The 13560-nt window shown below is 46.8% G+C and overlaps 1 protein-coding gene across 2 annotated transcripts in view; it reads left to right on the plus strand.

Annotated features, from left to right (window-relative positions):
- Positions 1-718: 718 nt before the first annotated feature.
- Positions 719-13560, plus strand: part of HAUS1 (HAUS augmin like complex subunit 1) — an 82752-nt gene continuing 69910 nt past the window's right edge. For both annotated transcript variants that reach the window (XM_073620854.1, XM_073620855.1), the window contains exon 1: positions 719-870. In XM_073620854.1, the coding sequence (XP_073476955.1) occupies positions 823-870 (48 nt within the window). In that variant the 5' untranslated portion in view covers positions 719-822. The remainder of the gene's footprint in view (positions 871-13560) is intronic.

Here is a 13560-nt window from a genome sequence, read left to right on the forward strand (position 1 = left end):
TTTAGCGCTAGAAATGGTGGCTATAAAGCACCCAAAATCCGCCCCCCATTTATTCTAGTGTGACTTTTCACCCTGGGGCGGTGCACTTGCGGGATGTTCTGAAAAAAGTCCTGCAAGCAGCATCTTTGGGGTGGTTTGGGAGCGCTGTATTTAGCGCTCTCAAAACGCCCTGCCCATTGAAATAAATGGGCAGCGCTTTCAAATCGCCTGAAAAGCGCTTCGGAGACACCGCAACACGGGCGCTTTTAACCCTTTCTTTGGTTAGCGCTGCTTAAACTTCACTAATGCGGCCCCAGTGTGAAAGGGATCTAATACATACATCTTCCTCAGCACAGTGTGACCCCCCCCCCCCCAGCTCAGACTCCTCAGTACACACCGACTCCCCGAGCACAGACTGACCTCCCACCTAAATCCCCTTCCCAAGCGTGGACCCCCCCCCAGAACAGACCCTTCAGTACAGATAATCCCCCTCCTCTCCAGGACAAAGCCATCAGCATACATAGATGCCCCCAGTACATACACTCCCTATCAACAAATACAGACCCCCTCCCATCCTAAACACACCCGACAACCAGCGGGAGCTGAGAGCGAGAAGAATTCCTTACAGCTCTTGCCATATGACCGGCGCAAAGGACACTTCCTCACACTGTCACCAAAGCGGAGGCTGCGGACTTACTCACTGAGCAAAACTTGCCAACAAATGACGTCGCGGCTCGCCTCCTCTTCCGCTCTTGTCAATAAAGTTGAGTGTGAAGAAGCTTGTGGTGGGAGGGGTTTCTGTGAGCGGGACTGTCAACTTGGTTTCCGCGGTGTCCGGGAAAGATGCAGTCGGTGCGGGGGGATTCCTCACTGCCACAGCAGGCCGGCCTGGTAGGTGTGGGGTGTGTGAGGGGATATTCCCGTGCTGACTTAGAGGAACCTATGAGACAGGACATACAGCCATTGTGTACAGTACGAGATATATATATATTTATTCTGCTCATAGAGTGCTTTCCTGTATGTGGTGCCTCCTCTGTCTTATATATATGTGTGTGTGTGTGTGTGTGTGTGTGTGTGTGTGTGTGTGTGTGTGTGTGTGTATATATATATATATATATAATATTTGGCACCGATTACTGTGTACATGTCATTGGTATAATTTGTACAGGGAATGCTGCATCATTACAATATGAAGAAGTAAAGCTGAACTCTTTAACCACTTGACCTTTGGAAGATTTACCCCCTCATGACCAGGCAATCTTTTTGCAATACGGCACTGCGTTACTTTACTGACTATTGCGTGGTCGTGCGAAACTGTACCCAAGTAAAATTGATTTTTTTTGGTGGTATTTGGTCACCTCTGCGGTTTAACTTTTTTTGCACTATAAACAAAAAAAAGACTGACAATATGAAAAAAACAAAAAAAAAAAAACAAACATTATTTTACTTTTCTGCCAGGGTGGATTTGATTTAAATCAAGGTGATTTAAATCACTAGTAAAAAGGCTTGATTTAAATCATTTTTAAATAGCAACTGTCATCTCTGTCCTGCAGCAGCTCCTCCTCTGACCCGCTGTTGACTCACGTCAGTTTCATTCACTTTAATGGGACGTCTGGTGATGCAGCAGTGACACAGCAAGATGAGGGACGTGGCGGCAGCGGGTGAGTGGATGCTTGATAACAGGTGCTGTCATGATCGATCTGAAATGACAGGTGCTGTTTAAATGTAAGGATTTGGGCTCCTTTCACACGGGTTGTCCATTTGACGGACTCTGCTTGCTCAGTTGGAATTAATCTATTGATCCCCACTGAGCAAGTGGATGACAGGTCCCTCTCTGCTCACTGTGCAGAGAAGTACCTATCACAGCCCTGCTCACCTCTAGTGGGATATTGGATGACAACCGACTGCCTGTCTGTTTTTCATCCAATCCACCAGACGGATGGGAAATGGAGTCTCCATCCGTCTGGATTTGGCGGACAGGATCAGATAGCACCGGGTGTCAGCGGACATGTACCCGTTGACATCCGCTGCCCCATAGGGGTGAATGGCGCGCCCGATCAGGTCCACCTCAAAAACGGACAGGCGGACCAGATTGGAAAGCATGTGTGAAAGGGCCCTTTCTTCTTGCTGGTAGTTAGAATCTTTAATATTTGCAAACATAATGAAAGATTCCTATTTAGAATAATAAGCTGCCAGGTTAGTAAAACAGCAATATCAGAACCGATTCAGTCATACAGTTTGTAGTGTACATAGATTTTCAAAACAATGGGATCAAGGAATATTCCTGAACTTTGTTTTATCTCATGGTTACTGTGAAATTGTGTGAATGCAAGAATGCAGTGCATGTTATCTCAGCTTGCAGAACTTGGATTAATTGAATGTAAAAATGTAAATATTGCAGAATATACAGCTTTATGCTACATAACTAAGCTCCATTTCATGCTGAATAAACTAAATTTGTTTTCTATTAAGATACAATAATATCTTTAGATAGATTTTTACTCCAAAAGCATTTTATTAAAATACATTTGATAAAAATCTTTATTTTTGTTATGTATTTATTTTATCAGTGATTTTTATCCAGCCTGCTTTCTGCTATAAAACATAACCAACAAAAGTTAAAAAAAAATCTAATTTCTTCCTCAATTTAGGCCAATATGTATTCTACATATCTTTGGTAAAAAAAAATATCAATAAGTGTATATTTGTGGTTAGTGTCTAAAAACTATTGGGTATATACTGGGATTTTTTATTTATTTTATACTAGTAATGGCGGAGAGCAGCGACTTCTAGTGGGACTATGATATACGCCACCTTTTGGTGAATGGACACTGGTATAGCCAGAGGTGTTGCTAGGGGGTGGCTATTGAGGCTATAGCCCCGAGTCTCTAGGGCAGTGGTTGGCACCCGGCCCGCCACTGCTGAATGCGGGCACCTGGCCCGTGAATATTTTCGCTGCTGTCCCCTTATTGGACAGTGGTGAGTGCCCAGTATCACAGGGCTGGATGGGGGCGGGAACCGTAGGAGTTAACTTTTTCATTAAACAGCAGGTGATTGGTTGCTGCACAATCCTAGCAACCAATCACCAGCCTGTTAATGTGAAAAGTTAACTTCTGTAGTTCCCGCCCCCATCCAGCTCTGTGATGCCGATCTCAGATGCTCTGCTTGCTGTACACCTGTTTAAGGTAAGAGTCCTACTTACACTGTGTGTGTGTGTGTGTGTGTGTGTGTGTAGTGGGGTGCAGGGGACAGAGGGCACTGCAGTGGGGGGGTGCATTGCTGGGCACTGGTGAGGCTGCATAGATGGGCACAGCTGAGCCCTGCATTGTTTATGTAGCCAACTCCTGAGCCCTGGGGCTCTCTGGGGACCCTGATGTAAGGGGGGCTATGGTTACCCTGATGTAAGGGGGGTGGGATCTCTGGGGACCTTGATGTAATAGGGGGCTCTGGGGACCTTGATGTAAGTGGGAAGGCTCTCTAGGGACCCTGATGTAAGGGGGGGGTGGGCTCTCTGAGGACCCTGATGTAAGGGGGTGGGATCTCTGGGGACCCTGATGTAATGAAGGGGGCTCTGGGGACCCTGATGTAAGAGGGGGTGGGCTCTCTGGGGACCCTGATGTAACGAGGGAGGCTCTCTGGGGACCCTGATGTAACGAGGGAGGCTCTCTGGGGACCCTGATGTAAGGGGGAATCCACACTCAGAGATATATATACTGTACACCTAAATGAATATTATATACATGTGTATGACTTTCTTTACTTCACTACTATGGGCTCTAGCCCCAGATCTTTTGTAGACCTAGAAACGCCCCTGGGTATAGCCAAAAAGGAAACAGGAAGTGCCCCTCCCTATATAACCCCTCCCATACCGGGTGTACCTCAGTTTTTTTTCGCCAGTGTCTAAGGTGTTGGTCACGGTTGATGAAATGCTAAGAGAGCTCTGCTAAGCACTCCCTGACAGGATCAAGGAGCTGTGCAAATGAATCCATCTAAAGTGCTTGAAAGCCAAAATGGATTGTACCCGGACCTCGTGGAAGAAGAAACAAGGTTTTTGCCTGTAATGCTTCTTTGAGAGCTGGACCCGGAACCTTGGTCATGTTTATACAACCAAAGAGTTCTACGGCAGGGTGCTGTCCAGGACAAGGGAGTGGACCCATGAAAGGGGGACCCGATCCTTGAAGGTCTGGCATGATACAGCCTGCCGTGAAGGCTGGATCTGTCTGTGATCATTTCCAGTAGATAGAAAGTGTGGCTTAGACGCTGCCGGCATGCACATGGAGCAGAGTGCACATGAGATACGGCACAGGCGCAAGGCTCACTGGCTTTAAAAGGTTTGCACTCTAAGTTTCCGGCTGACAGAAGGACACAGAGCATACAAGTGGCGTGTTAGCTGTATGGGTGTGTGGATACAGGCATTTTCAAGGGGCACATTTTACTCAGCACTGAGACTGAGCACCTCCTGCTTTTTTTGTGCTTGGGTCTATGCCTTCCCCCAGGAGGGGTAATTCGTCAGGGGGGAGTGCAAAGTTGCTATGGTCAGAGCCTGAGGCTCCTAGTCCCGTGCCCGCAGTTCCATCCTCCCCTTAAAGACCTGGGGCGTCTGGCGAATCTGAGCCATCTTGTCTCGCAGGCATGATGGCTACCTCCAACATCCCAGCCTCTGCATTTGTCACTAAGGACGATTTTGGCTCTAGCTGGTTGGAAGGGAAAATAGCCGAGATGTTAGCGTTTTCCTCCCAGGAGGTGAGAAAACGCAGCAGATCCCCCTTCTCCTGCCCTTAACCTTCCAGTATTGGAGCAATAATGGGCAGATGATATTGGGATATCTTTGCGAGAAGGAGGTTCAGGTGACTCTTCTTCTGAGGATTCAGCGTCTGAAGAACCTTTCTCAAATTTGTAATCTCAGAAATTGCTAATCCAGTCCCTTACGGACTTGGTTCGTTCTGGATATAAGTTGCTTCCTGCAGAGGTGGAGGATGTTTCCTTCGCTAGCGGTAGATGCGGCTATCTCCTCTGAACAGGAGTTTAACTTGTCCAGTGGACAACGTACAAGTACTTGGTGATCCAGCTGATAAGAAGTTGGAATCTCTACTTAAGGCCTCATTTGCTGTAGCTGGTGCGGTAGTACAACCTGTAGTGGCAGCAATAGGCATCTGTCAATCCCTTCAGGATGAATTCAAGCAGGTTATTAAAGTTCCTGCTCAAACTGAAGAGGCCCAAAGTTTAGCTGAGCTACCTAGGGCCCTATACTTTGCAGTGGATGCTATCAAGGATTCTATCCATCAGACGTCTCACCTTGCGCTCATGTTGATACCGATGCACAGGATTCTTTAGCTAAAGAACTGGTCAGCTGAGTTACCATGCAAGAAGCTTCTGGCTGGGTTTCCGTTTCATGGAGAAAGGTTGTTTGGGGAAGATTTGGATAAGTATATCCAAAAGATTTCGGGGGGTAAAAGTACCCTTCTGCCGGTTAAGAAAAAGAATAGATTGCTTTCTTTCAAACCTTCTCCTCAGATGTCTGGGGCAACAGCCTCCAGGCAGTCTCGACGCCGTCCACCGTCGGGGGCAAAGCCTCATAACCAGGCACAGGACTACAAAAAACCCTGAAGTCAGAGATCCACAAAACAGAATCCCAAGGCTTCCTTGTGAAGGGGCGCCCCTGCTCGATCGAGTGGGGGGGAAGACTGTGGTGGTTTTTAGAAACTTGGCAAAAGGAAATCCAGGACAAGTGGGTCCTCTCTGTAGTAGCCCTAAGCTACAAACTATAGTTCCAAGAGCTTCCACCATCGCGTTTTCTAAGATTAAATGTTCCCAAGGACCCAGTAAAGAAAGTCCTTATTTCTGGCACTGGACCAATTACTGTATCGGGGAGTGATAATAGAGGTTCCCTCAGAAGAGAGGGACGTGGGCTTTCGAATGTAGTCGTTTCGGTCAGTTATTTCCACCCTAAGGGGAGGAGAGGTTCTAGCATCCATAAATATCAAGGGTGCGTATCTACATGTGTCAATATTTCCCGCTCACCAGAATTTTCTGCGGTTTGCAGTAGAGCAGCGCCACTTTCAGTTTGTGGCCTTGCTGTTTGGGTTAGCCGCTGCTCCCTGACTGTTTACAAAAGTGTTTAGCCCCAGTACTAGCAAGACTAAGGGGCCAGGCTATAGCAATAATAGCATACCTAGATGACCTGCTGCAGGTAGATCAGTCAATAGCAGGGTTAAATCAGGGGGGTGTCCAGAACAGTTATCTGAGACACCTGGGTTGGATTCTCAATCTAGAGAAATCATCCTTACAGCCAGTAAGAAAGCTGCAGTATTTGGGCCTGGTCATAGACACGACCCAGGAAAGGGTGTTCTTGCTTCAGGCAAAGGTCAACGTTCTGAGAGAGCTGGTCAAGGCAAAGAAGGGTCCTTCCATTCGCCTTTTGTATGCTCTTACTAGGGAAGATGGTAGCTTCCTTCAAAGCAGTTCCCTATGCCCAGTTTCATTCAAGACTGTTGCAACACAGTATTCGGTCTGCTTGGAACAAACTGATCCAAGCCTTGGATTATCCAATGAATCTGGCTCCAAAGGTATGCCAGAGTCTCAACTGGTGGTTGATAACCAGGAATTTACAGAAGGGGAAATCCTTCATTCTAGTTTCCTATGAGGCTGGGGAGCAGCTCTAGAAGAGAACACTGTTCAAGGGAAGTGGTCAGAGTCCGAGAAGACCTTGCCCATCAATATCCTAGGGATTCGGGCAGTACGCCTGACTCTAATAGCCTGGACGTCCAGGTTGCGGAATGCTCCTGTCAGGATACAATGCCGCAGCAGTGGCCTATATCAATCACCAAGGGGGCACCAGAAGCCACACAGCCCAAAGCGAGGTGGACCATATTCTGTCTTGGGCAGAGAAACATGTTTCTCTGCCCATCTGCAGTTTACATTCCAGGAGTGGAAATGGAGTGGAAAATTGGCAGGCAGATTTTCTGAACCGTCAACAGTTGACAGGTCTCTACATCTCCATGTCTTTTTTGACCATATGCCAAAGATGGGGTACGCCGGATGTAGATCTATTGGCATCTAGGTTCAACAAGAAGTTGGACAATTTTGTGGCGAGAACAAGGGATCCACTTGCACTTGGAGTAGATGCGTTAGTGACCCCCTGGAATCAGTTTTCACTGATTTAAGCATTCCCTCCAGTTCAGCTGCTTCACAGGATCAGGGAAGAAGGGAAGCCGGTAATCCTAGTGGCCCCGGCATGGCCCAGAAGACACTGGTATGCAGGGATTGTGAGAATGGCAGTAGGGGAGTCTTTGACTCTTCCACCTTGTCCGGACCTGCTGTCGCAGGGACCGGTATTCTAGGGGTGCGCATCTTCACTGGTCTCACAATTTTGATTCGATTGCGATTATCTGATATTCGATTCCGCAATGCATCACGATTATCGATTCCGCAATGCATCACGATTCCGCTTGGGCCGCCTAGGCGGCCCTTCCTCCCTGCAATCTTCTGGGACACATCACAGGTCCCAGAAGATTGCCCGGCTGTGCAGGATAGCGCAGTGAGACATGCGCACCCGGCTGTGAAGCTGCAAGCTGTCACAGCCGAATGCCCACAGTAGTATTGCTAGTGCCGTGGACAGGCAGGGGAGAGAATGGAGGGTTTGGGAGGCCATGTTGCTCGATTGTGGGACAGGTGAGTGTCTTTATTAAAAGTCAGAAGATACGCTTTTTTTTTTATAGCTGCTGACTTTTAGTAAACAAAGTTACTGGAACTTTTTCTTTGACTTAAAAATAACCTCACACCTTTTAAAGCGGAGTTCCACCAAAAAGTGGAACTTCTGCCTTAAGCACTCCTTGCCCCCTGACATTCTACATTTGGCATGTCGTGTGTGTGTGTGTGTGTGTGTGTGTGTGTGTGTGTGTGTGTGGTGTTTTTTGGGGGGGGGGGGAATAGTGTGTGTCCTTTTTTAGTGGGACTTCCTGTCCCGACTGCCTAGGTGACTCCTCCTCTCACTCTAGGCGGCCTCTCCCTGCTAGAGATCTTCTGGGACCAATGGCAGTGCACGCCCAGCTGTGAAACCATAAGCTGTTACAGGCGGGTGTCACTGCCCACAGTAGATATGACGACGCCGAGGAGAGGAGCGGGGCTCCGTGCGGCCTCATCGATGTACCGAGGGACAGGTGAGTGTCTGGTTAATAAAAGTCAGCAGCTACACTTTTTGTAGCTGCTGACTTTTAATAAACTAAAAAACAGGTGGAACTCCGCTTTACAAAGTGCACTAATCCGGTGCCTGGATTAGAATCCACAACTGACAAACAGCCCTGTACTGGCTCTGTATTTCGGCGCCGGCGGCGCCATTTTCAAATCGGCGGCCGGCGATCGCTCAGTCAGCTGGGGATTGCAGGGGATCGGCGTATAACACGCACCCGCGATTTTTTCCCCTGATTTTAAGGGGAAAAAAGTGCATGTTATACAGTATTTTAAAAAACACATACAGCAGTGGCCACTTAATGGATTATAACTCTGCATTAATTACAAAAGCTATTTTGACAAAACGGTCAGAGCTCTCTTCCGGGAGGGGCGGGGCAAGTCGGGATGACGTCACCCGACTTTTGATTTTTTTTTTTTTTTTTTTTTTTTTTGGCATGCATCGATGCCGCATCGGGGGACACCCGAATCACGATGCATCAATCTAATTCCACACCTCTATGGTATTCCATCCTGCCTTTCAAATGCTAAATTTAACGGTGTGGCTATTGAAGCCCACATTCTAAAAAATCGGGGGCTTTCAGGTTCGTTAGTAACCACCCTGATTAATGTCAGAAAGCTGGCATCCAGAACCATTTATTACAGGGTCTGGAAGGCCTATACCACTTGGTGTGAAACCAAGGGTTGGTATCCCCGTAAGTATGTCATAGCAAGAATTCTGGCCTTTCTACAATTAGGATTAGAAATGAAGCTGGCCTTGAGTACAATCAAGGGTCGGATTTTGGCCTTGGCAGTATTTTTCCAAAGGCCGCTTGCTTCGCATTCTTTAGTCCGGGCATTCATACAAGGGGTAACTCTGCCAGTTAGAATACCCTTGTGCCCATTGGATTTTAATCTGGTTTTGTCTGTGTTGCAAAGACAACCGTTTGAACCTATACGGAATATTCCTTTGAGCCTTTTGACAGGGAAATTGGTATTCCTAGTTGCGATAACCTCTGCAAGAAGAGTATCAGAATTGGCTCCTTTTTTCTGTAAAGAACCATACTTAATCATTCACAAGGATAAGGTGGTGCTGCGTCTGCACCCAACCTTTTTGCCAAAGGTAGTGTCTGGGTTTCATCTGAATCAAGATGTTTCCTTACCTTCTTTTTTCCTAGAACCTTGTTCTGCAGAAGAAAAATGATTACTCTCTTGATGTAGTGATGGCAGTTAAAATCTGTAAGTGACTGCTCAGATACGGAAAACTGATGTTTTGTTTGTGTTGCCGGAAGGCCCTAGAAAGGGTCAGGTAGCATTGAAATCTACTGTTGCTACGTGGATTCGTCAGGTGATTAGTCAGGCTTGTGGCCTGAAAGGAAGGGTTCCTTCCTTTTTAAGATTAAAGCGCACTCTACCCGGGCAGTCAGTGCTTCATGGGCAGTGCATCACCAAGCCTCTGTGGCTTAGATTTGCAAGGCCGCTACTTGGTGGTCAGTACATACATTCACAAGATTTTATCAAATGGATGTAAGATGGCAGGAGGACACCGCCTTCGGGCGCAGTGTGCTGCAGGCAGCAGTATGGGTCCTTACGCCTGGAGGCGGCTATTTTGCTTTGTGTCTCCCTCCCCTCAGGTGGCATTGCTTTGGGACATCCCACATAGTTGTTACTATGGTGCTCTGTGTCCTGTGATATCTGATAAAGAAAATAGGATTCTTATAACGGCTTACCTGTAAAATCCTTTTTTTGGCTTACATCACGGGACACAGAGGTCCCTGCCCTCTTATTGGGATCTGTGTATATATTGCTTTGCTACAAAAACTGAGGTACTCCTGGTATGGGAGGGGTTATATAGGAAGGGGCACTTCCTGTATCCTTTTTGGTTATACCAGTGTACATTCACCTAACTATGTGGTTATAGGCCACCTTTATTACTATGGTGCTCTGTGTCCTGTGATGTACTCCAAGAAAAGGATTTTACAGGTAAGCTGTTATAAAAATCCTATTTATTTGCAAAATTTTATAAATAAAATTTTTTTTTTTTTTTTTTTTTACCTTATTTAGCTAAAAATTCAGTGGTTATAACTGCTTCAGCCCCGGAAGATTTTACCCCCTTTCTGACCAGAGCACTTTTTACAATTTGTCACTGTCGCTTTAAATGACAATTGCGCGGTCATGCAATGCTATACCCAAACAAAATTTTTTTTTTTCCCCCACAAATGGCTTTCTTTTGGTGGCATTTGATTACTTCTGCGTTTTTTATTTTTTGCGCTATAAACAAAAAACCCAACAATTTTGAAATTTAACAGTATTTTTTACTACTTGCGATAATCTCCCCAAAAAATGTTTCAAAAAACTTTATCTGTGTGTGTGTGTGTGTGTGTGTGTGTGTGTGTGTGTGTGTGTGTGTGTGTGTGTGTGTGTATGTATATGTGTATATATATATATATATATATATATATATATATATATATATATATATATATATATATATATATATATATATATATATATATATATATATATATATATATTATAATATTTGGCACCGATTACTGTGTACATGTCATTGGTAGGGAAGGGGTTATCGCTAGGGGGCGATTAGGAGGTTAACTGTGTTCCCTAGTTAGTGTTTCTAACTGTATGGGGATAGTACTGACTAGGGGAGGAGACCTTCCTTTTTAGTAGGAACAAACAACATGTCTCCTCTCCCCTGACAGAACAGGGATTTGTTTTTACACACACAAATCCCCATGCTGGCTCTCGTTAGCGCGATTGCGCCGGCCATGCGCGTCAGGCTCCCCGCCGTGCAGCGAGTGCCCCCTGGTGGGTCTTAAAGGGGACAATGTACCCATACAGGGTTTCGCCCAGCAGAGCCATTCTGCCGACATATATCTGTGTGAGCCGGTCGGCAAGTGGTTAAATACTACCGAAAGAAAGCTCTATTTGTGTGGGGAAAAAAAAAATGATAAAAATTTCATTTGGGCACAGTGTTGCATGACTGGGAATTTGTCATGCAAAGTGTTAGAGTGCTGAAAGTTGGCCTGTGCAGGAACAGGGTAAAAGTGTCCAGTATTAAAGTGGTTACAAATCTTGACCCCCTTATGGCTGTGGAAGGAGCCTTTTGAGTGGTGGCTGCAGGAGGAGACTTCATGGGTGTGGGGAAGCTGTTGTGGGAGGAAACGGGGGATAGCTATAAGAGGAGTCTTCAATGGGACAGGTTGCCAGAGGAGGCTTCAGAGGACCACTCACGTGAAGAAGAGGAAGCATGCAGGTGCGAAGAAGGTGGTTAGCATTTCACCTTATTCATTATCTTCAGGCAATATGAGTAGATTACCCTTGCCATGGGTTACCTTCCTCACTACAAGAGTTGAGATTTTTCATCACTGGAGTTCAGCTTTAAGACTCTTTAAGACACTAAGAAAATGTTCGCCCGACTCGTGCATGCGCAGTAGGAAACCGGCTGTGAAGCCTGAAGGCGTCTGGTTTCCCTTACTTGCAATGCCCGCACCCGAAGCCAATGGCCGAAGTGTGATAGCGGATACCCGCGATTCTCTCACGGAGAGGAAGAATGGGGAAATGCTGATGTAAACAAGCATTTCCCCATTCTTCCTAGTGACAGGACACTGATCACAGCTCCCTGTAATCGGGAGCGGTGATCAGTGTCGTGTCACACATAGCCCATCCCCCCCACAGTTAGAACACATGCCAAGGGCACACTTGACCCCTGCAGCGCCCCCCTCCTGGTTAACCCCTTCACTGCCAGTCACATTTACACAGTAATCAATGCATTTTTAATCGCACAGATCGCTGTATAAATGTGGTCCCAAAATGGCACCAAAAGTGTCCGATCTGTCTGCCATAATGTCACAGTCACGATAAAAATCGCAGATCACCGCCATTACTAGTTAAAAAAAAAATAAAAATTGATAATGCCCTAAAACTATCCCCTATTTTGTAGACACTATAACGTTTGCGCAAACCAATCAATAAATGCTTATTACGTATTCTACATATTTTTGGTAAAAAAAAAAAAACGCATCGGCCTAAACTGAGGAAAAAAAATGTTTTTAATGTTTTTTGGGGATATTTATTATAGCAAAAAGTAAAAAATGCTTTTTTTCTCAAGTCATCTTCCAGGACGGCACACCTGAGAGATGAGAGGCTCCTCCCGACAGGAAACACAATCAATCAACAGCTGTTTTAAGTCCACACCCTTCCCCTTGATCCTCAGTTTTTGATTGTGTTTCTCCCTACACAGCGAAACTGTTTGTTTTTTTTCCAAATGACCGAAGCCTGGGGCTGGTGGTCTCCCCCTGGGAGCCGGACCAAATGCCTGGGAAGCCTCTGGGTCTGGTAGGATATATTTATCCTTCCTGGGGGGGTTCCCCTATCCTTTCTTCAGAGGGGGCAGCAAAAACTGGGAAAGCCCCCCTGATAGCTGAAGGCCCCTGGGTACAGTGGTGTACCCAGAACTTCAGGGGCCCTTATCCTGTCTCCCCCCTTACCTGTCCGGGCGTCCGTTCAGACGGGGGTGCTGGCCGTCGGTTCTTTCCAGGGGGATCGTATCCCCTGACTTCTGGGCCCCTGGTAGCTCGCGTGGGCTGCTGGGGAGGGCACCGCCTGAACGACCCGCGTTCTTACCCAGAAGGGAAGGCTGAGAGTCAGCAGGAGCAGGCGCCCACATCCTCCTTTCGAGGAGGCACCAATTCACTATGGTAATTGTCTGCCTAAACCACCTCAGATGGGAATGAGGAACGTATGGCATTGCCCCCCCCTCCCCATATGTGTATATACTGACTGGTACAGTGCAGGACACAGCCTAACCTTGCAGCTCCCTAAAGGGACAGCAGTTGGAGGGGGGGGCACTTTGGCGGCTATCCTCCTTGTGTGTGGACCATAAGGATGGAAAAGCAAGCCCGGTGGCTGTGGCAAAAGGGGGAAGACGACAACGGTAAGTCAAAAATCCCCAATCCCAGCCAGATGGTTTCTGGGCATTTGAGATCATCTCCCCTGGGGTCTGGATTCAAATAGCCCAGAAGCTTTTGCTAAGAACACCAGCCACAGCTCCCTCTTACATCAATGATGCTGTATGGTGGACAAGTGGTGCAGAGGAGCGAATGTGCCTAAACCACCTCAGATGGGAAAGAGGTAGGTAAGGCATTTTTTTCCCCTTCCACCTATATTTACTGAGTGGTGCAGTGCAGGGCCTGGGGTCTGCATAACAAAACAGCCCAGAAGCTACTGCTAAAAACCACCAGCCACAGCTCCCTCTTATAGCAGAGACACTGTGGTTATCACAATAGTAGGTTGCCAGCCTCTCCCTACATACCCGGTTGTGGTACATTAGTAGGGGTGAATATAGCAAAGGGGTGACCTGGTAGAACAAAGAGTTCCTTACTGGCCAGGTATACC

Source organism: Aquarana catesbeiana, linkage group LG03 (genome assembly GCF_042186555.1).
Source record: "Aquarana catesbeiana isolate 2022-GZ linkage group LG03, ASM4218655v1, whole genome shotgun sequence".
Classification (NCBI taxonomy): domain Eukaryota; kingdom Metazoa; phylum Chordata; class Amphibia; order Anura; family Ranidae; genus Aquarana; species Aquarana catesbeiana.